This window comes from Globicephala melas, chromosome 18, assembly GCF_963455315.2.
Source record: "Globicephala melas chromosome 18, mGloMel1.2, whole genome shotgun sequence".
Classification (NCBI taxonomy): domain Eukaryota; kingdom Metazoa; phylum Chordata; class Mammalia; order Artiodactyla; family Delphinidae; genus Globicephala; species Globicephala melas.
Genome location: NC_083331.1, coordinates 3,674,677 through 3,699,107, shown reverse-complemented (window position 1 = coordinate 3,699,107; position 24,431 = coordinate 3,674,677). Strand labels below are relative to the sequence as shown.

General features: G+C 41.1%; 1 protein-coding gene across 2 annotated transcripts in view; it reads right to left on the bottom strand.

The window, feature by feature from the left end:
* LOC115866786 (phospholipid-transporting ATPase IB) overlaps positions 1-24,431 on the bottom strand; it is a 529,444-nt gene that overhangs the window by 152,934 nt on the left and 352,079 nt on the right. For both annotated transcript variants that reach the window (XM_060287727.1, XM_060287726.1), the window contains exon 28: positions 4,044-4,118. In XM_060287727.1, the coding sequence (XP_060143710.1) occupies positions 4,044-4,118 (75 nt within the window). The remainder of the gene's footprint in view (positions 1-4,043; positions 4,119-24,431) is intronic.

The window sequence follows — 24,431 nt, the reverse complement described above, 5'->3', positions numbered from 1 at the left end:
TTGAGCATGCTTTGCATATTTATTCTTAGATGCCTGTTAATTCCATTCATACCTTACTATCATTTTACGCAATTCCCTTCTCCCCCCACCCCCGAAACAATCATCCGCTGGGATTCTATATGGAATCACATAAATTTATATACTAATTTTGGAAGGGTTGATACTAAGTTTTTTATGATACTAAGTCTTCCCATACAAGGAAATAGTATGACTTTCCATTTGGTTAAATCTTGTTGCATATACTTAGGTAAGATTTGGGGTGTTTTTCATGGAAGTACTATAAAAATTGTTCCTATGAAATGTATAATTCTAATTGCTATTTTGAAAGGAATTACTATTCTCCTTGCATTTCTAAGCGCTCATTGTTAGAATTAAAAAAAAAAAAAAGCTAGTGATTGCCAGGACGGAAAACAACTATGGGTTTTTATATATTTATTATGAATCTGGCCACCTTATCAAATTTTCTTATAATCCTAGTATTTCTTTACTGGTATGTTTTGGGTTTTTTAGATGTACAGTCATATATGAACATATTTAACATGGCCATTTTTGGTGCATATATTTGTATAAGCACAGAAATATTTCACTTTTTCCTAGTATTTGTAATAGTTATTTAATTTTCTTGGTAGTTGCTGAAAATTCCAAAACAATGCTGAATTGTAGAGTGATGGCAGGAATCCCTGACTAATTTCTTATTTAAAATGAAATCATTTTAGCATTTTACCATTTATGGCAATATGCTGCTGGTTTTTTTAATAAACAGCCTGCCTTATAGTTAATTGACTTATTTCTTTCCTATATTATTTAGGGTCCTTATTTTGGAACGGGCAGCTGAATTGACTCAAAGACTTTTGCACCATCTACGGATGGGATCACATTTTTCTTTTTTTGGCTGATACAGTGATACTTAGAAACATTTAAAAGTTTTGAGCCTCCTGTATTCCTGAAATAAATCCTTTGTCAAATATTTTATTCTTTTGATTCATCGTTGAATTCTATTTGCTGATACCTTATTTACAATTTTTATATTTATGTTTATAAGTAAGACTGGCTCAGTTTTCTTCAAATTCTGCTGGCTTGAAAATTAAGGAGGAGATATTTTCTGAAACAGTGCTCAAAAGAGTTATCTCTTCACTAAAAAGTGGATAACATGTAGCTAACATCCATCTGATCATGGTAGCTTTTGTCACTGGTAGCCTCTTTAGTCTCATTCTGCTCATAACCTAAAATGATGTAGAAATTGGACTATGGATATAATGAGCATCTAATAGGATGGCATTGATTCACGACCTTGGGAGATGGAGGAGTTTCAATGCTATGTAATCTGCTCTGAGAATGAGACTGAGAAACGATGACTTTCTACTTTAGCTGGCTTGGGGAATCAAACATGAAGCGTTAAGTACCGAAAAGGAAAAAAGCAATACTGCTTGCAGAAAATGGCAACGGATATAAGTGATTCACTTTGTTATAAAGCAGAAACTAACACACCATTGTAAAGCAATTCTACTCTAATAAAGATGTTAAAAAAAAAAAAGAAAATGGCAAGGGAGACTCCAGCCCAGAAGAGGGGTCAGTAGCAATGTCTCAGATGTCACAAACTGCAGAGGGACCTGGAGTGGAAGCAAAGGCTAAACAGAGGAGTAACCACAAAATTGGAATACGGGGTAGTAGGGCTTAGACAGTAGTATTGTATCCATGTTACACTGTATGATTTTGATCATTATACTGTGGTTATGGAAGAGAATGGTCCAGCTATGCACTAAAGGATGAACAGTATGGGCATTATGTCTTAACTGACTCCCAGCTGGCTCAGAAATATACGTGTTGGAGTGTATGTGCACACGAGCCTACGTAAGCACATGTGTGCGTGTCTTTAGAGAGACGCATGTGGTAGGCAAAATGCCAATAATTGATGAGTCTGGGTATACCGTTCTCTGTACTCTTTCTTGCAACTCTTCTCTAAGTTTCTATTTATTTCAAACAAAAGTTACCAAGACAATTGTTATGGGGGCAGACTTCCAAGTCCTCAAAAGCTTTGGTCCTTCCAGTGATTGACTGTGGAGGCCAATGACCCTCTGACCCCACTGGATCTGACTGTCCCAACTCTGCCACCGCTCCCTGGTGACCGTCTGCCACACTGGTACCGTGGACCCGTGGTCACAGGGCCATTTCACTTGGGAATTCACTTCTCTGCTGCCGTATCGTCCCTCATCTGGAGGATACAAAGGGGATAAAACATATCCCCAACCCTAGGGATCAGAGGTCATCGTGGGTCTTAAACTTTAATGTGGGTAACCACTGCTAGAAAGTTTTATTTAAATTTTTGTTTTGCTTCTCAGTACCTCTGAGAAACTCTTTGTTAAGTTAGGATGATGTTTGGGAAATCTGCATCTTCAGAGAAATCCTGGTGCTTCTCCTGCAAGTGGTCTGGGGACCATATCTTGACCACCATCATCCTATAGCCTATGGGCATCTGATGTGTAATAGCCACTCCCTACGAGTTTGTTGGATGAATCCGAACTGCCCAAGACTGCAGGGTGCTAAGGAAAGAACCTAGCACTCCTGCCTGAGCATGAGAAGAGGGCTAAGATCCATTTATTGTGTAACCAGTGACATGTATTTCAGTCCTTAGCACTAAACATAGCCTCCTAGGTCCCAGCCTTCTAGTTACAAGTACGTATGTGGGCCTGGGTTGGCCACTCCCAACACTAAATCACTACGGAGCAGTCAGTATATTTCCCCCTAAACGGTCACATAACTTTAACCTACTCAAGACACTTTTAAGTCCTGCAAAGTTAACCATCTGTCCAAGGGGAGGCCCTGGAGCCCCTTTCCATGTGGTAGGGGGTCAGAGTAGCTTTTCAAGCATAGGTGATACGCGGCCATCAATTCAGCCCTGCTCTCATCACCTGTCAGTTTTGTCTTTGGGGGCATAATTATTAGCAACAAATGTACTAGTGTACTTTGCAGTGAGTAACACACTTACCATCTTCGGAATGCTGCCTAAACCCAAGATCTGAACATGGTTCAGCGGCATCTTAGTCTACACGTGTGACCCTCTGAACCCATCGAGCTCTACAGGGCTGAAGCAGCGTGTTGTATGCAGCATGTTATACATAACACCTAGCACAGCAGCTACTAAAAAAGGGTGTGTGTGGGGGGGAGGAGTCTGAGAATGGATGATTTGAATAGCCAGCCACGAATGTATATACAAATTGTAAATACTTACAGCACCACGATTTATCTCATTGTATGTCTGGTAACTTCCATCTATGTCTACCTATGATGGCTGCTTCAGAGTATAAACTCCCCCAGGGCAGAGAATGTCAGAGTTAGGGTCCAAAGCAGTGGTGAAAGTGCAACTCCAGAAATGTGGCGTACTCGGGTCTCTACAGCACCAAGCTATACCCCTTGCCAGTAAAAAAAAGACTGAGTAGCTACACAGTCATCTTAGTCTATAGTTTATATTTATGTCTAGCTTTTGAATTCATTACAGTCGAGTAATGAAAACAGAGCTCTAAAATCATGAAAAATACCAAATAAGCTGATTACCAGTCACCATGGGAGCTGGAAGTCAGAATTCATTATTTTAGCACTAACTGTGGGAGGAAACATTCTTCCACAAGGACAGATACGCTTTTAAGAAGGACAAAAAGGACACCAGGTTACACGTTGTATATTCGCATAGGTTTAAGAATTCAGAAATAAAATCATGGAGTGGAATGAGTTTAGACGTAGCTCAGAAATTTTTTTCTTGAGCTAAAAACATGGAAATGTTGCCCGGGCATTCAGTCAGGAGGTAACAAGGGTCTATTTTCAAGATATATGGGTTAATAATTTCATGGGGTTATTCAAGAATGATCTGCTATGATTGAAACCATGTGTGGAGAGTTTGGGCTTCTGCAGGATGTGGGGCAGCAACAAAGGCCCTAAAGATGTATTTGTGCTGCCTGCCATGGAGGCAGATGAGGGACTTAGATACACTTCCCAGACACAAACAGTTTAGTTCTGCACGCCATCAGAGAGAAGTGGAGAATGCTTACCACGTTGTACAAGCCAATGCACCAACGTTCAAATAAAATCTGCCCAGAAAATCCATTAACGAAGGCGAACCAAAGCTGAAAGAGAAAAAAGTTCATGAAGTTTTGTATCAATATGGACCTAAATGCTTCCATTCACCGAAGGCGTGGTGGGGAATGTGGACCACCAGCTGGACACAGCTGCTGCGAGATAAAGCACCAGAGGATTGCAGCCGCGGCTCTTTCACAAAATACAGATTCCCAGTATCACAAATACCAATATTTTAACGAAAATTTAAGGCGTACATCGACTTTAAGAGGTAGCACGTACATATTTACAGAAAAGCAGTTTATGTTTAATTTACATCTAATATGTTTTGTGTCAACACTTTCTCAATACTGGAAGGGTCTCAACTTCATGTTCTTTCTCCTATAAAGTTGACTCGATAAATATGATTTATCTTTGTAGGACTTTCAAATAGATAAAAATAAATAAAAAACCACAGAAACTCCTCTGTTGGTCATGTGTGTTCTTAGCTCATAAAATACTGACCCTCCTTAATCAAATGTCCACCACCTCAGCAAAGGGCAACATACTCAAATCATCTTTTGGAGTAACATGGGATGTATAAATAAATTAAGTACAGATTATATCTTCAAGTAGACCATAATTCTAATTGATTAGGCAAGACTGACATAAAAACAACTGCAGAGCAAAGTGCCAGGGACATGAACGACAAAAAAAAAAAATTATTGGGACTTCCCTGGTGGTGCAGTGGTTAAGAATCTGCTGTCAATGCAGGGGGACACGGCTTCGAGCCCTGGTCCGGGAAGATCCCACATGCCGCGGAGCAACTAAGCCCGTGCGCCACAACTACCGAGCCCGTGTGCCACAGCTACTGAAGCCCGCGCGCCTAGAGCCTGTGCTCCGCGACAAGAGAAGCCAACACAATGAGAAGCCCGCGCACCACAACTAGAGAAAGCCCGTGTGCAGCAACGAAGACCCAACACAGCCAAAACTAAATAAATTAAATAAATACATTTATAAAAGAAAAAAAATTATCTTAGAGAAGGAACCATTACCAGGTATAATTAGGAGAAGATATGGAGGCGGTGAGAGTGAAGCGGAAGACGGGCGAGCCATAAGGAGGCTGAATGGAAACCTGATTTAGAAAAAAGTAAATACAGAAATACGGGATACAAAACGCCGCTGTTTAAAATTCAGCTGAATTTATATGATACAGCAGGATCCCGGTGATGTGGGGTAGTCTTTAATGTACCCCATGCTAATCACAGAATCCACCTTAGTGGTGTAATATCATGACAGACTGAATCCATTACTACAGTGGAAGGACTCTGGCAACACAGAACAGCCACCCCATAATCATCTGGGTTGAGATTAACTCTGCTACTGACATTTTACTAAGTCAGATTTTTCTAAGTCAGTTTCTTGGCTCCCCCAGACTAAGTTTCCTGAGCCAGGAATTGTTCCCAGATTTGCACAACTGTACCCAGTAGGATGCGCGGTACAAACAGGGACTCACTCACCATGTCCCAGTGGGATCGAACGAAATACCTCAATTCAACCGCCAGATAGAGTTTTCTTAGCACAGCTTTTCATCATCTCACTCTCTCATTCAAAGGACTACCAGGGATCCCTCCGAAATCTAGGATAAGCTTGCTGACCTTCAAAAACCCTTCCTCACTCCTATGTACTCTTCATGTCAACTACCTCCCCAGAGGTCCCCATGAGGCCTGGCTATTCTCAGTGAAGAAATACTGGTGGAGAACTAAGAATCAGAAGTTTGTGCTCTGTTCTGCACTCAGAATGCTGTTACCACACCTCTTCAAATATTAGCCATCCCCCAAACAACAATTTTATTTGCACGGCCTCCCTATCACATGAGGTCTCGGCAATCAGTACTCCAACCAAACTTTTAGTGCAATGACAGTCCAGGTCCACACCTGATTCAAGCATACTGACAAAGTGCTTCAAGGGTCTTAATCTAATTTTCCCAAGATTGTGTTATACTTTTCTATTCAAACAATACAGAGAACATTGATAAATATCTACTGAACACAACTATTTTATTGCTTAATTCAGTTAATGTAGTGCCTTTTGCTGAAGGTAGAGTAGTACTGTTTTTACTGTCCTCCCCTCCCTAATATCAACAGAAAGCAGGAAAACAATTGAAAATAGAGAAGTTATTTTCAAGGAAATTATGCGATAGCCTTAATTAAAACTACAAATGACATAGAATAGAGGCTGAAAAATATGATGAAGTAGGATCAAATCAAGGGAGGATGTCAATAAAAGACAAAACCTTCCGAGGGAAAAGGTTTCCAACAAAGAGGTGGAACCACCCCAGAAAGAGCTGAATCAGCGCTTATTCAGAGGGTGAGATACAGAGGTAGGTATGCGTCATGGCTGAGGTCCCTGGTCCAATTCAACACAGCAGGCAAACCGCAGTTCAAGGGCAATGCACACACAGATGCCTTTTCCCCCCAGAGGTGACTGAGGAGAATGGCAGGGCGCGGGACCGAGCAAAGAGCGCAATCAACTCAGCTGATACCAATCGAGGCAAAGTGAAAAGAAAGAAATGCAACTTCACCTAACAGGAAACCTGTGATGCACAGAGATTCCCTGTGAGGCATGCAGGTCTCCGACTCACCTGAGGAGAAGAAATGGTGGCGAGGGAGGTGGTCATTACTACAGAGTGACAGGTGACCAGTGCGGAAGAGACAGACACTGATGAGAAAGCGTTCTGAAAAAACTGTGAAGCCCCCTCCCCTAGACATCATCAAAAAATAACAAAGAAAAAATACAAACAGAAGAATGTGACATATAAATAAATGATAATAGTATGAAACAATCTCCACAGAAAGAACCAGGTCAAAGCACAGAAAAATATTTTGAATGCTCCTGACGAGGCGAAAAGAGCTGAAGAATATGTGGTCTTTCACTGAAACAAGAGCTAAAATGAGATGTGTAAGATATCAAAGAAGGAAACAGATAAGGAAAGGTCGATGTGACAGATTAAGGCCATGGAAATAAAACCCAGAATGGACACTGCTGAAAGCAGTCAGGGTAGGGTAGGGCAGGCTCGAGAAAACTGAGCAATGAACAAAAGTTAACATTGAATTTGAGAGAAACTGACTGCTTTCCAAAGATAACAACAACAACAAAAACCCCAAAAGGTGTACCTTAAAAAAAAAACACAAAGGAGAGGGCTTCCCTGGTGGCACAGTGGTTGGGAGTCCGCCTGCCAATGCAGGGGACACGGGTTCGAGCCCTGGTCCGGGAGGACCCCAAACGCCACAGAGCAGCTAACCCCATGCGCCACAGCTGCTGAGCCCGCACTCTGGAGTCCGTGAGCCACAACTACTGAGCTCGCGCACCTAGAGACAGTGCTCCGCAATGGGGGAGGCCATGACAGTGAGAGGATCCCGCTCGCTGCAACTAGAGAAAGCCCGCACGCAGCAGCGAAGACCCAACGCAACCAAAAATAAATAAATAAAATAAATTTATTTTTAAAAAGGTATAAAAAAAAGCATGGAAACAAATGTTCGAAGATATAATAGAAGAAAAATTCCTGAAATATTCTAAAACCTCAATCAGCCAATAAATAGAGAAGACACCTGTTGTCTCCAGGAAACAAAACAAAGGCCACCAAAAGATCAACAACCACACAAACCCTGATACATGAATTAATGAGTTTTAAAATTTTATAGGATCAGTTTTTTAATATATTCAGGCAGAAAAAGCAATTAGCCTACGAGGGGAAAAGTCAAGTTTGGCTTCATGTTTCTCGGGCACAGTAGACAACACCAGAAGTCAGCAGTGGATGTTCACAAGTCCTTAGGGAAATAAAGCATGACGAGAATTTCAGCAAAAGGTAGAAACCAAGGAAACATCAAGAGTTGAAAACATAACATGAAATATGATGACAGAAGTAATACCAAATATGTGTTATATTAATAATACATTTAAAAATGCTGAATGGATAAAAATATAAACCCCCAAATATATGCTAAGTACAAGAGCAATGTGAAAAAGAAACACTATTCGAATAAGATTGAATTCATGACCCTAACTTACAAAGCCCTACAGTGGACAAGGCCCTCGCCTGCCATTCTGAGGTCACTGCCTTTCCTCATGGAGCTGCAGTGGCCCTCCACTGCTTCCCTGCAAGCACCAAGTATGGAACCAGCTTCTTTATCTTGTACCCAAATGTGAGGCAATTATGTCAACAGCACTGGGTTAATAAACCACCTTTATCTCACTCTGTTGAAATACCCTTTAACATATAATAAATTACCATTCTGTATAGGAAAAGTTATACCTGTAGAGTATTGTGGTCTCACTCCATATACTCAAACTAATCACAGATGGCTTGAACACTTAACCATAAAAAACTAACTCAAAGCATTAGGAAAAAACAGGAAAATAAAGTTATTTTTTGTATGTGAAACTGACTCTCTGTATGACAAACTCAGAAATCAAACAAAAAGAGGAATAAATTTGAAACAATTCATTTCTATAGCAAAAAATATTAATAAAGTTGAAAGAAGATGAATACACAGTACACATATATTTGTAACGTCTGTGAAGATCTAATTTCCTTACTATATAAAGAGTTCCTACAAATAAGAAAGAAAATGCCAACAAGCTGTTAGGAAAACAGGGAAAGAATATACAGGCAGTGTGATCACAGGACACAAAACCACTTATAAATGTAGGAAATCTCACTTTTTATGAAACACACACACAAAGGGATGTCATTTTTTTTTTTTTGCGGTACACGGGCCTCTCTGCTGTGGCCTCTCCCTCTGCGGAGCACAGGCTCCGGACGCGCAGGCCCAGCGGCCATGGCTCACGGGCCCAGCCGCTCCGCGGCATGTGGGATCCTTCCGGACCAGGGCACAAATCCACGTCCCCTGCATCGGCAGGCGGACCCCCAACCACTGCACCACCAGGGAAGCCCGGGATATCATTTTTCACCCAACAAATGGGCAAAGATTTAAAAGCTTGATAACCAGAGAAATCAGCTACCCTTATACCCAGATGGTAATATAGCATTGTCCACAAATATGTTTAATATATTTTTCCTTTGACCCAGCAATTCCAACTTTTAGGAACATACTCTATATCCTACAGCTATAATCACATAGTATTCAACATAAAAATACAAGGATGTTACCATGGCATTATTTGGAAGGATAAGAAATTAGAACCTGCACGGATATCGGTAGCTAGTTAAATGGATATAATTCATCCACAGCGATGAAATACTATGTAGACATTAAAAAGAGCAATATAGGTGTGTGACATGGTAATACAGAACTCTCACTGATATATTATTACATGAAAAATACCAAGGTATATGTTGAGTAGTCATGATTATGCAGAGCAGGTGTATACACTCTCATACGCATGGCGACTTTCCGGAAGACCCATGAGAAACTGTTCATTATCTTGAGGGAGCAGAAGTGTTCTCTAGGTGGTAGTAATGGAGACTCACTCATACCTCTCGTACTATTTTGAACTTTTTAAACACGTTCATGTTTTATTTAGATAACTGTTGCGAGCAGTTATTCTCAACTAGGGTTGATTTTGCCTTTGAGACACTTGACAACGTCCGGAAACTGTTTTGAGGGCGCTGTTGGCAACCAGAGGGTAGAGGCCAAAGATTCTGCTAAATACCTTACAATGCCCAGGCGAGTTCCCTACAGCAAAGAATTATTTGGTCCAAGATGTCAAGGGTGCCACTACTGAGAAACCCTGGATGAAAGAAATAGGTTCATTAGGTCAACCTGATAAAACTTCGAAATAATGTTGTAACGTGTTTGTTATAAGCAAAATAACGCCATGGGACAGACTGCAGGAAGCCATGATTAAATCTGTGTGTAGCGGGTGAGGATTCAGAACTCTTCGCTTCTTTTCGAGTAATTACTCTCTGGCCTGACGCCTCATGCACAGAACCACAGGCCTTACTCTTCAGAGGCCGTGGTAGCAATGCATGTGAATGCAGACCTTGACAAAATTAGATCCCTAAACCAGAAATAGATCTTGATAAATTATTAATGAGAAATCAGTTTAAAGACTGAGAGTGAATTTCATATAACTATGACATTCTAGTTGTTGAAAATACACAGTAAGGGGAAAAGATCCTAAGAAATCAAGCTTCTCTTTCTCAGCATTAACCTTTGCTCTGAGCAATCCTAACCATGTCACAATTTTCAATCTTTACTTCAGATTAACACCCTTGATTAGTTGAATGTTGAGATATTTCCTCTGAGCAGCCAGTGTTCTGATCCTGTCCAAGTTGGCACTGGGTGGACCACATGTTTCTTCAAAGATTTTTGATATGTTTGTCCTAATTTTTATCAGTTGCAGGTGCTGCGGCTTTTTGAAAAGTATAAGGCAGCTAATTTTCAACATTTCCAATTCAATTTCAACCTTCATTCAAATAATCCATCATTAGGTGATCAGACCTGTGTATTTCATTGGAGAGATTTATTTGGGAGAGAAAAAATTAAAACCTAAAGAAACAAAACAAACAGAATTCATCTTCTCATTTCAAAATCCATGAGCTGGTTTTCTCTTACACTGTAAAGACTCAAACTTGATTTTATTTTGGCAAGATTTCCCTAGGTGAAATGGAAAAAGGAGGAGAACACACTGTATTTTAAAATATTTATGAAAACGTACCGACTTTTTACTTTATTTATTCACAGGACAGGTACACGATGGCTCCCTGACACACTATAAAATCAGACTTTCACAGTGGTTAGTCATATACAAATGTTGATTCATCTACAAAAAAGAAAGCATTGCGCCATTCATAAACATCAATGTCATTTTTGGAGGACCACGGTTTCAAGCTGCGTGCCCAAGCACACAGTCCGCGATACACACAGACTGCCCGCCCCCTCTGCTGTGCGGTTACTCGGACCACGGCTTCTACAGACACTAAATCTTACTCTTCTGGATTAAGGGGGCAAAGAGTCCTCTGCTTTCACTCTGTTAACTAGGAATGCTATTAAATGGATACAGTCAAAGCAGAGAGCCAGGTTCTGCCCGGACGGCCTCAGACTTGTGAGCTGGGAGGAATACTGGCCAGTAGTGATGGTTTGCCAAGCTCCTGGGGTTTCTCCTGCTCAAATGTAGCGCTGTTATGAGCGAACTGACCCAAACTTATTAAATGGCTTTTCCTTCTTGGAAAAAGATTCTTTTTTGCTTTAACTGCTGCCCCACTGCCAAAAATGCAGTAACCGTCCTGGCTAATTGCACAGACTCCTGTCTAGGGGTCCCAGCCGCCACTGTACCACATTGGCAGCTGGACCTGCTGCCACTCAGATTCTCAGCTCCCAGCCACATACTTGGATGATTGCTTCATCCGGGAATGGGGGGAGCTGTTCCTCAATTTACTCGGCTCTTCCAAGACCCACGGTAGAGGACTGAAGTGGAAAAGTACCCTACAGAGAGTAATTAAATAAATTAGCCATTCGGTTTCTCACTAAAGTGGCAGCAACATCATGATCTAGTGATATGCAGTCAGGTCTGAGCTGATTAAAGATATCTGTTTAAAAGTCAAAGGGCTACGGTCTTTTTGGAATTCGGTCTGGCAGTATGCATTAGGATAAAAAAGAAGCATACACTTCATCTAGAAATTCTATGTTTAGAAGTTCATTTCTCATAAATAAAATCACCTGTATATAAAAACAGATCTTGTTTTGCAGTACTGTTAACAGTGGGAAACAAAACAAAACAAAAAGCATAGGGGGAAACCCCTTAAAGTTCTTCATTAGGGGATAAATGCAGCAATCCTGTCTTTTAAAATGTAAAATCTATATGTATGTAAATGAAGGAATGTACGCCAAAGAAACAGTATGAGATTGACAAAAGAAAAGGCAAAATGACTAGGTAAGTCATTAGGTAGGTAGACAGCAAATTAAGGGAGAAAAATCAGGATGCTATTATAGGGTAAGGATTATCAGAAATTAAAAAATAATAACAGCACAAAAATAACAGTAGTAGCAAGATAGCCTAGGAACTTCCCCTCCAGTATCTTTTTTTTTTTTTTTTGCGGTACGCGGGCCTCTCCCTGCCGTGGCCTCTCCCGTTGCGGAGCACAGGCTCAGCGGCCATGGCTCACGGGCCCAGCCGCTCCGCGGCATGTGGAATCCTCCCGGACCCGGGCACGAACCCGTGTCCCCTGCATCAGCAGGCAGACTCTCAACCACTGCGCCACCAGGGAAGCCCCCCTCCAGTATCTTTTGCCCCATAAATATGGGATTGAGTGGCCAGAGTTAAATGAAGACTGTGGTAATAAACAGGCTGGGTTCGTCTCTGAAATCTTTGGAGAGTTTTTTCTTTATGGGTCAGTCCTGGACAGGCCCAATGCTAGCAGCAAACACCACATACTTACAAAACTTCTAAGGATTTTTTCAAGGCAAACCAACACAAGAAAGAAAGTTAGAGTAACGGGTACAGAATCCATTTCTTGTAAAACCACAACAAAAATGCCACATGTTTACGTATTTTCATGAATGCAAAGAAAAGCATGGAAGCTACTGACTACTAGTGCAGAAATAAAGGCAGCTGAGAGGAAGTTACTTTTCCTTTATACACTGCTACCATACAACAAAGAAGCACTCCTTTCAAGAATTATGTAGAGGAGAAGGCCTTGTTACTCTGTCACTTCACCGTGTTCATTTCTCTCCGGTACTTTCTGTTGCCTTGTTACCTGTATACCCCACCATTTGTGAGATGCGTGCAGCCAGAGATTATATCAATTCCATTCACTGAATTGCTACGTGATCAGGGCAGCTTCCTTAATCCCCGCCCCCCCCCCAAGCTTCATGTTTAAAAACTTTTTATTTTATATTGGAGTATAGCTGATTTACAATGTTGTGTTAGTTTCCGGTGTATGGCAAAGTGATTCAGTTATACATATACGTGTATCTATTCTTTTTTAGATATTTTTCCCATATAGGTTATTACACAGTATTGAGTAGAGTTCCCTGTGCTATAGAGTAGGTCCTTGCTGATTATCTATTTTATAGAGAGTACTGTTAATCCCAAACTCCTAATTTATTCCTCCCCACACCTTTCCCAAACTTCCATTCTTAATGAACGAATGGAAAGAAAACCACACACTACAGAACCGTCATTGTTGTTTTTGATGATGATGATAAAAGCTAATGTGTATTTAATGCCTACTCTGCACAGAACCTTCGAGCAGAACCTTCTAAATGGAGTACAGTATCTCATTTAAAGCTCCTAGCAACCCTAACAAATAGGCATGGTCTGCATTTCACAAATGAGGAAATCAGGGCACAGAGACAAAGATATTGTGGCTGCTACCAAATAGGTGTTTGACAGACTGTTATAGTTAGTAACAGTAGACCCTACCTAACAAATCAGTGACTTTTGAAAAAAAAAAAAGTTAAGGCGATTCAGAATCAAATCAATATTTAAGGCAACTAACCATGCTGTTGACAGTTTAAGATTGTGACAGGAACAAAATACTTCACAACTATAAGCACGTCAGCAGTTCAAAAACACTTATTAACAAACTGATCTCATTCTTACGCCTCTAATGCCATGGAAGGAAGCTAAGGCTCCTTTTCAGATTAAGATATAAATTCCTTTGAAAAACACACCACATAACAAAATGCAATCACTCTGGTTTTAAAAACATTTCCCTGCAATATTTTAAGCTGAAATCTCACAGTCCTTCGCTAAATATGGTTGAAATCGACCCAGCAGACAAAAGTAAGCCTCTCACCTTTCATTATCCAGATTTTTTGAATAAAAAAACACCAATTCATACTAACATGACCATCTAAGTTATGTTTAAAGGGATTAGAATGTCAAAAGCATAAGAGAGGAATATCACATGCAAATAAATATAGCATATGATGCGCACGTAGAAATTTTCTTGCTTCAGTTGAAACATTTTCTTTTCCATTAAAATCCCAAACAATGTAAGACGTTGAATCTTACAGCTCAAGAGTCCCACAAGTTAGTAAAGGGAAATCTCGTAAACACTTTCAATGTTTCCTTAATTTTTCAGGGCTACCAAATGACATGCTTATCCTACGGACCATCAGGTAAATACAGAATCGTGTTTCCTTCCCATAAAAGATCATAATATCGACCGGATGGAGTACGCACAATTAAATCGATTTTTAATACGGAATTCTTGGCACAATAGAATGTAATTGCTCCAAATTGTGTCAAGGACTACTTACATTTCTTAATAGTTCAAGGCTCAGACTCTCAGCCCGAATCCCGTGCTCCAGTGTTAGGAGACCAAATCGCCCTGGAGGCTAGTAATGAAATAATGAAGCTTTCATCTGGGATCCCTGGTTAGGATCTGTTCTCGTCCATTAATGACACAGTTGTTTCCAACCTCCTGGTGTTGGAACAGTGGCAGGGGGTTTATTACAGGAGAGGTAGCAGAAATACTCATTCCGTTTATGGACAGGACCTATGGCAAATATCTGAGAACGTGTGTTTTATAACCAATAAAGGAATGCTCTTAACATATGGATGGTAAGATTTAATGCCTGGCTCCAAAGACCAGGGATGTAAGAAGGCAAGACTTCTGATACCGTCTCTCCATCCCCTTCAGCCACTTGATGCCTGCAACCTGGGCGAGGTGTGACATTTCTTTTCCTTATTTATTTGTTCTGGAAAGTGGGGGAAAAGGTCTGTCTACTCTCTCAGAGAAGGATTAGAAAAATCATATGTATTTTTAAAAGTTCAGTTATCGAACTGTTTACTAAGACCCTGCTTCAAATTATGCTGTGCTACGTGCAGCAGTCACAAAGGTGAAGCAGACACCGTCCTTGCCCTTAAAGACCTCACTGTGGTTGAGGACAAGTTTGGGATGAATCAGAAGTATGGGAAAGTTGTTTTGGAAATGGATTCTGTCTATAGGACTCACCACAGCTTTCCCCAAGGTGGTAGGTACTTGCTGGGTCTGGAAGTGTCAGATTCCATCATCAGCTCATGGGGGCAGAGGACTATTAAAGGCAGAGGAAAGACTTGTATGTAATCATAGCAGCTGTGAATTTCCAGGTGGCCAGAACAAGGATAATGAAGTGAGAGGAGAGGGCTGGCTTCAGACTCTGAAGGACACTGGACAGCTGTTCTTCAAGGTTGCGAACAGCGCTGCATGCATTGCCCTAGAGAAATGTGAAAACTGTGTGTCTACATATCTGAAAAGACTCGCTCAGTATAGCTTTACTTATTTTATTGTGGTAAAATGTACATAACATTTACCATTTGAACCGTTTTTAAGGGTACAGTTCAGTGGCATTAAGTACACTGACACTGTTGTAAAATCATCATGACCGCATCTCCAGAACTTGTTCATCGCTCCGAGCTGAAAGGGTTCCCATAACCAGCAACTGCTCGTTCGTTCCTCCCACGAGTCCCTGGTAACCACTGTTCTGCTTTCCGTCTCTCTGAATTTAACTATTCCAGTTACTTCATATGAATGGAATCAGGCAATATTTGTCCTTTTGTGTCTGCCTTATGCCTCTTAGCATAATGTTTTCAAGGTTTATCCATGGGGTAGCAATTAGCAGAATTTCAGTCCTTTTGAAGCCTGAATAGTATTTCAGTGTATGCACAGACCACGTTTTGCTTATCTATTCAATCGCCGATGGACACTTGGGTTGCTTCCACCTTCTGGATACTGTGAATAATGCTCCTGTGAACACGGATGTCCAAGTAACTGTTCAAGTCCTTGCTTTTGATTCTTTGGGGCATATGACCAGAATGGAATTGCTGGATTATACGGTAATGCTACGTGTTCAACTTTTAAAGGAATTTCCATACTGTCTTCCACAGTGGCCGCACCACTTTACCTTCCCACTAGCAAGGCACAAAGGTTCCGATTTCTCTATCTTCTCACCAACACTTGTTACTTTCTGTGTCTTTTTTTTTAAAAAAAAGTAGCCATCTTAATGAGTGTGAATTGGTATTTCACTGTGGTTTTGGTTTGCATTTCCCTAATGGTTAGTAACCAACGACCACAACCAGAGGTGAAGCTTGGAGGTGAGAGGGCGGAAGACGAGTTTGTTTTGGGGGCGTGTGAAATGGGCAGTACCTGGGGGCTCTCCAGGGAGAAATTCACAGTGCAGGGCTGATGCTCAGGGGAGAAGCTATATAAGGAGAATGTTTGTGATATTAGTAAATAGATAGTAATCACATCGACGGGAGAAGAAGTCATCCAGTGAGGGACACTGTGTCAGGAAGAAAGAGGAAATCCATGGACGGGGCTCTGGCTGACAGCAACATTTACAGATCAAGGGCCAAAGACAGAAGCGACGCAGAGGCACTGTGCATTAAATTTTATAAATGGTACTTAAAGTTTATAGCTCATTTATTTTAACCCTAAGTAAATATTTATTCATGGGCCAGGCACTTCTGGAAGTCTACCCAGAGGCCTTCACTTATACATGACCGGACAGAGCAAGGCACAAAGCCGGGTCCAGAACCATTGCTCTGGGGGTCGTGGTAGAGAGCTATGGGGAAAAAGGTTACAGATGAGATCAAGTGAGTCCAACAAGCCTGTCTGTACAATCATAGCAAACACCACATGAGACAAAAGCTGAAATCATGCCGCACTTTGTAAAGGCACTCGCCTACCCTGCCCTTTGTCCCAGCTGTGATGTTCAAAGTTCCTAACGATCAGTTTGGGGCCCTGACAAGTGGCAGCTTCCTCAAATGTCCCAAATTGAGAGCTGCTTCAGTAGGTGTAATCTCAGGATCTCTGAATGAATTAGAACAGGAAATATCAACAGAAGCGTCACCTCTCTCAGAGGTGCCCCAGGCCTTACGAAGGTGTCAGTATAGGGGAGAGTGACGCTGGTGAACGAGACTTACAGCCTCACATGCAAAACCTCCTTGAACACTTTTTCCTTTTTCTTCCCCCTCTTCTCAGCTTTTATTTTCAGAAGGAATACTTCCTCAATAAATTCAAAGCAATCAAACTACTCTGATAGCATTTTATCGCCTTTTGTTTAATTGTGCCATTATTCGCGTTTAGAACGTAATTTAAAATAATTTTGAGGCATCGATATAGCAACTCGTCTAGTTTAAGTGTATGTATTTATGATTTCAGAATAACAGTCTAACAACCAGCAGAAATATTTTTCAGTCTTGCTAACATGCCTAGAACACTAATGTAGACAGAGAAACAGCAAGTACTGACGGCACTAATTACAGCCTGGTATGTATTTTACGGGGAGTTAAATTCTCAAAATAGCCTTTCTTGCTACAGATACTTGTCAATCTTAGACTTCCACTAAATAAGCTAATATACAATTTACCTTGAATCTTATCTATAACACAGTTAATTATTAACAGCTGGGAAAAATTCAAGAATTCATTCCACAGAAAGCCCTCCTGATTGCTATCCAAGGATGTATGCACGTACATGGTAATAATGATGCGTTCTTTATACTCGCACAATAGAAAACCCTTTTTCACGACAGGATACGAAGGGACGGGCACAGTGCTTGTCAATATTTAGATTTGCTAAGAAGTTTGTTCTCAGTTATTTTTATAACTTTTTTGGGAAATTCTTTCAGGAGAGGAAAATAAATGTGATAAACAATGGAAAATGCTGTCACCTTTCACTGCAGGGCCAAATTACTACGAGCGTACTTTAATTTTATGGTCATCTGAAATGTATTAATTTATTCAGTGTTTCAATGTTTACAGTATTTGATGAACGTTACAATATGTAAATAAGAAATAAATGAGCTAATTAAAGAAAGTCTAAAACCACATATTGGAGCTTCTACGAAGAACTTTCAAAAAACAGGAAAAAAAACCTAGACAAAATAGAGAAAAATACAGGAACAAAAGAAAACTTCAAATAAATTTTATTTCACATCCTCAAAGAGATATGAGAAGATATTACACCTATAAACGAAAATCGGAATGTTACTCTAAAAGTAGGGGGAGAGGGGCTTCCTGGTGGCTCAGTGGTTAAGAATCCGCCTGCCGATGCAGGGGACACGGGTTCGAGCCCTGGTCCGGGAAGATCCCACATTCCACGAAGCAACTAGGCCCGTGTACCACAACTACTGAGCCTGTGCTCTAGAGCCGGCAAGCCATGACTACTGAAGCCTGCGCGCCTAGAGCCCGTGCTCCGCAACAAGAGAAGCCACCGCAATGAGAAGCCTGTGCACCACAAGGAAGAGGAGCCCCTGCTTGCTGCAACTACAGAAAAGCCTGTGTGCAGCAACAAAGACCCAACGCAGCCATAAATAAATAATTTATTTTTAAAAAAGTAGGGGGAGAAAGAAATAAAGCACTTGTAAATTAAAAAGAAATAAAAAGATTAATATTTTTTAAAAACCTCAATAATGGGGCTAGCAGATAGACGAGGAATCTCTAAAAGAGCAAAGAATAAGACAGAGTAATAGTAAAGAAAATATAAGCAGCTTGGGAGATACATCCAGAAGGTTCAATATATGACTAAGCTATAGAAAGACAAAATGCAGAAAATGGAGGATGATATTACAAAAAAAAAAATAATACAGGAAAATTTCCCAGACTAAAGAAAACCAGTCTCTAGGTTGAAAAGGCACATAAAAGAAAGACGATCCCTCCCGTTCCCCAGGTTTTGCAAATTTCAGAACATTAAACATACAGAGAAGACAGAAAAATATTCTGGAGTCTAAATACAATGGACTGGGAATCAGAACTGCGTTGAGTTTCTCTCCAGCCAACCAGAAGAAAGTTAAAAAAATACATAGAATTCTGAGAGGAAAAGAATTTCAGCCTAGGATTTTATATCCAGCCAATCTACCAACCAAATACAATCACAGAATAGATATTTCTGGTTATCCAACGTCTCAGAAATACACCACCTATGTAATACTTCTTAAGAATCTACTGATATGTGTGCATCGGGAACACGAGTGAAGAAGTTGAGAATAAAAATGACAAGGGGTCCAGGAAACAAATTTCAGTAGCAGGAGGAAGCTCCTGAGAACAAGAGATCTGGATGGAGCCTGGAGGACAGGGCTTCAGAAGAGAGAGAAAGGTGGGCAGGAGATGCAAGGAAACACGTGATAGGATAGAGCACCTGGAGAGTATTCTGCAGAGTATTAAAAGTATGTAGAGGGCTTCCCTGGTGGCGCAGTGGTTGAGAGTCCGCCTGCCGATGCCAGGGACACGGGTTCGTGCCCCGGTCCGGGAAGATCCCACATGCCGCGGAGCGGCTGGGCCCGTGAGCCATGGCCGCTAAGCCTGCGCGTCCGGAGCCTGTGCTCCGCAATGGGAGGGGCCACAACTGTGCGAGGCCCGCGTACCGCACAAAAAAAAAAAAAAAAAAGTATGTAGAATTCAGTGAGGGCAAGAGACAAAAAGAACGGTTTTTAGAAACTACAGGCAAAACTGAAACCTAAGCAAGAAAGGAAAAATAATCCTAACATACTCCTTGGCTCTAGAGCAAACGTTATTTACATCACTTTAAAGCGGTTAACATGGATCCGTGCATTAATAAAATGATAGATGTAACTACCCTGGGAGGAGGGGAGGTAGGGCAGGGCTGGATGGGAGGGAGTTCCTCACCTACCAAAACAGGAGGTCAAAGGTAAGGTGTGAAGTAGACAGGCCAACACACAGCACAAGCGTGTTCACTGGAGATAGAAAGATAATTTCCAGGAGAAACATCCAAAAGGGCTTTTCTTTTGGAATTATGATCAGAGGAGAAATAAAAGTAGGGGGAAGGATTATCATTTTTAATGGAATGTAAATATATACAAACTCCCAATGTATACATGTATATACACACACACACATATCCTATGCCTCCTGGGACTATGACTTTTAAGTTTGAAGTAAACTACATGTTTTATTTTGATTAGAAAATGTAGTATAATTGACTATATTTCCCAGAAACATTATTTCCCAAATTATTGACTACCTGATGTTGGTTTTATTTCTGTATTGACATTTGGATTACATTTTTCTACTGCCAAGGTTATACCACTGATGTTGCTGTATACTTCATTGCCAAGTGCCTTCCACACACTAATTATCTACTTAAAATCATGTTATTACAGCCCACTCAGCACAGCTTATATAATTAAGAGGGAAAAAAACAAAGACGAGAGGTCTTTCAATACAGTTACGGGTATTGTTTTCTCTTAGGTGAGGCAAAAGGCAAACATTTTGTATAACTATTAAGTTCATCCCTTAAGATCCTTAACTCTAACAAGACTTAACAGGGCAAACTGAAAACAGAAGGATGAAATAAAATGTGAAGATGGTGATAATTCTATTCTTTTATATTTCCAAGAAATTGGAAAAGATCATCAAAGATTTGAGGGTATAAACTAATATACCATAATCGCATCAATAACTGTGAAAAAATTCAAGGAGCCAACCCAGGAAATAAGCGACCTGCCTGCACTTCCGCAACTGAAGGTTCAATCTGGCTTCTCCTGCCTGCTCTCACTCTCCCTACAGCCCACCTCTTCCTTAATACCTGAGTCCTCTCGTGGAGCCATTTGTGTCCCTGTATCTGAGTTTTCTGCATATTTATTTAACATCACAGCAAAGTCACATATCACTGCTGCTGGAAGACGGACCCATGAATCACAGATGTCAGCATTTTAAAGCTGGAAAGGAATGCTTACTAGAGATAGAGTGACTGAAAAAAAAAAGACAAATGTGTTCTCTGGCCTCAAGGAGTTTTTTAGGCTGGGGTAGGACAACTACAGCCTGGACAATTAATTTTGTCACCACGAATGTGACAAATGCTATTAAGGACAGTCAAGGTTGCCAAGGACCCAAAACAAGGATTCCACTTCAGCTGTGGCATGAGAGACGGGGGGTAGCTCCTACGAGGATGGATGAGAGACGGGGGGTAGCTCCCACGAGGATGGACCGGCAGGGTCAGGGCTCTCGTTCACTCTGTAATTTCTAACTTGCTATCCAGAGAAATAGAATCTTGTATCAGTTCATCAGCACTGAGATCAGAAGCACGGCTAAATTCAGAAACAACACAAGAGCCTCATTCAGACAAACTGCTTTCCCCGGAAGTCAGTACTGAATGAAGGTCACAGACCAACGGAGTTGAAGGAAAGCTGCCATGACAATGAATTCTGGGGGCTCAAAGCCCAAGGAAAAACAAAACCGAACAGAACTGAAACAACTTTATTGCATTCGGATGGTGGAGGCTAAGTGGGCTCCCCAGGAAGCAGGCGGTGTAGACGGTCCGCTCTGTGGCAATACATTAATTATGGCTCTACACAGAGACTCATTCTTGCAGACTCTGCAGGAGTTTGACTCTTGGTTATAACTCACTACTTACTGTTTGATCATGTGCTGGACACATATTAATGGAGCTCCAACCATGGACTGGGCTCTCCTCCAGGTGCTGGAGATTTAGGGGAAAAGAAAGATCCTTATCTCCAAGGTGATTATGGACCAGTGGGAGACACAGGAAATAGGGAAGTAAACATACAAATCAGAGCATCAGGGCTGTGAAGAAAATAAACAGGGTGTTGTGAGCTGGAGGTGACAACATCAGCCTTTCAAAGGGAGACGGATCAGCCCCGTTAAAAAGGAAGGGGAGTTTAGTCTGTTCATGTAACAGAACAGAGGGCAATTCCACTGGATCTTAATAAGTAATTGGGGAGACTTCCCTGGTGGTGCAGTGGTTAAGAATCCGCCTGCCACTGCAGGGGACACGGGTTCGAGCCCTGGTCCGGGAAGGTCTCACATGCCGCAGAGCAACTAAACCCCTGCACCACAATTACTGAGCCTGCGAGCCACAACTACTGAAGCCCACGTGCCTAGAGCCTGTGCTCCACAACGAGAAGCCACTGCAGTGAGCCCATGCACCACGACGAAGAGTAGTCCCTACTCACCCCAACTAGAGACAAGCCCACGCACAGCAACAAAGACCCAACACGGCCAAAATTAATTTTAAAATTTAAGAAAAAAGAAGTAATTGGGAGAGTGGTGTTAAGAGGCTGAGGGATTGACAAGGGTGGACCATGAGGGGAGGTGCGAGGGGGAGGGGAGGGGGGAGGGGAGGGGGAGGGGAAAGGGAGGTTTTGTTTTGGTTTTGTTTTGTTTATTTTTGGCTGCGTTGGGTCTTTGTTGCTGCGCATGGGCTTTCTCTGGTTGCAGCGAGCAGGGGCTACTCTTTGTTGCGGTACACTGGGTTCTCATTGCAGTGGCTTCTCTTGTTGCAGAGCACGGGCTCTAGGCGTGCGGGCTTCAGTAGTTGTGGCACGTGGGCTCAGTAGTTGTGGCACGTGGGCTCAGTAGTTGTGGCACGTGGGCTCAGTAGTTGTGGCTCATGGGCTCTAGAGCACAGGCTCAGTAGTTGTGGGGCACGGGTTTAGTTGCTCTGCGGCATGTTGGATCTTCCCGGACCAGGGCTTGAACCCGTGTCCCCTGCATTGGCAGGCGGATTCTTAACCACTGCGCCACCAGAGAAGCCCTGAGTTTTTTTAAAACTAATTTTTTTTTTTTTGATGTGGACCATTTTTTACCGTCTTTACTGAATTTGTTACAATATTGCTTCTGTTTTATGTTTTGGTTTTTCAGCCAGGAGGCACGTGGTATCCTAGCTCCCCGACCAGGGATCAAACCCGCACACCCTACATTGGAAGGCAAAATTTTAACCACTGGACCGCCAGGGAAGTCCCAAGAGTAGGTTTTGAGAAGAAAGAATCAACACCTCTCTTGGACAGATTAAGTCTGAGAGGACAAAAGAATGCAGGTTTTAATTTGAAATAGCAGTCTTAACCTGTCTAATCATTTTAAGCTAGTATTTCACATACAAGCCAAGTCATTGGCAAAAATGGATCATTTAAATTACGGCATGTGAATGTTCACTGGAACAATAAATTTTAAAATATTACATGTGTTTTTCACGTTTAGCTCTTAAGGAGGACACAATCCTTCCTCCAGAGATGTGAATTTCTTAGATCTCTTTCAACTGTTTGAAAAGCTCTCAGCTCTCTGAAAATACGGATTCCCAGTTTGGTTCTCAAGAGATCTCTTTGTTTGTAAGGTCACAGAGGTACCTAAAAGTTAAATCATGTGTAGTAAAGTATAGGTATCCGAAGGATTTTTTAAAAAAATTTCAAGCATAAATATCTTTGAGTAGGTATTTTAGGTATAAAAAAATCTTTGGGGGCCAAGAAACCAGTTTGAACTTAGGTTCAAAAAAGGTTTATGTGTTGTTCAGAATGCTCTTACTTCTTGCCCTAAAATTAAGGGAACCTGTGATTCAAAGCTCTCATGAAAATATTTCTAAAAGTGTCTTAAGAGACAGACTTAAGTGCACAGCTGGTGCAGGGCCCCTGTACTGCACTCAGTGAATCAGGGAACAACAAAGTACAGAATATTAAAAGGAAATTTAACAACCCTTTTCCCCTTCCTGTGTGTGTGTGTGTGTGTGTGTGTGTATAAAGTGATCCTAGGGGTCCTGCTGATTTGTGCGCTCCGTCTTCTGCAGTGTGCAGGAAAACAAATGAGCAATGCAAGCAGAGTGAGTTTTTTTTTTTTTTAAAGAAAAAACAGGTAAGAATAACAACCGTAAAGGAATTAAATGGTCCAAGTCTCACTCAAGGGAAACACGGCAAAACATTCACAGTGACAGGATTACAGATATTTTTCCATCCTCTCTTTTTCACACGGAATAAGTAATGTGACTAAGTTAATTGTCTCACTATTGGTTTTTATTTAAAGAATTTTGAGGTTAGACATACAGATCAATAAAATAGAATTGAGAATTCAGAAACTGACCCCCACTCATTTGTGGTCAACTGATTTTCAACAAGGATCCCAAGACAATTCAGTGAGGGAAAGAATAGTCTTTTCAATAAACAGTGCTGGTACCAGTAGATATTCACATGCAAAAGAATGAAAGTGGACACCTACCTTATACTATATACAAAAATTAACTCAAAGTGGGCAATAATCCTAAATCTAAACCTATAGAACATCTAGAAGAAAACACAGGAGTACATTTTTGTGACCTTGGATTAGGCAATGGTTTATTACATATGACACTAAAAACAGTGGACAAAAAAGAAAAATGGGACTTCATGAAAATCAGAAACTTTTATGCTTCAAAGAATACCATCAAGAAGGTGAAAAGACAACTCACAGAATGCGAGGAAATATTTACAAATCCTACGCCTGATAAGGGAATTGTATTCAGAAAATATAAAGAAGCCTTACAGCTCAATAATAAAAAGACAACCCGATTGGCAGAGAAGAAAACGGGCAAAGGATCTGCATAGACATTGCTCCATAGAAGATATACAAATGACCAATATGCACATAAAAAGGTGCTTGATGTCATCAGGGAAACGCAAATCAAAACCACAATGATATACTTCACA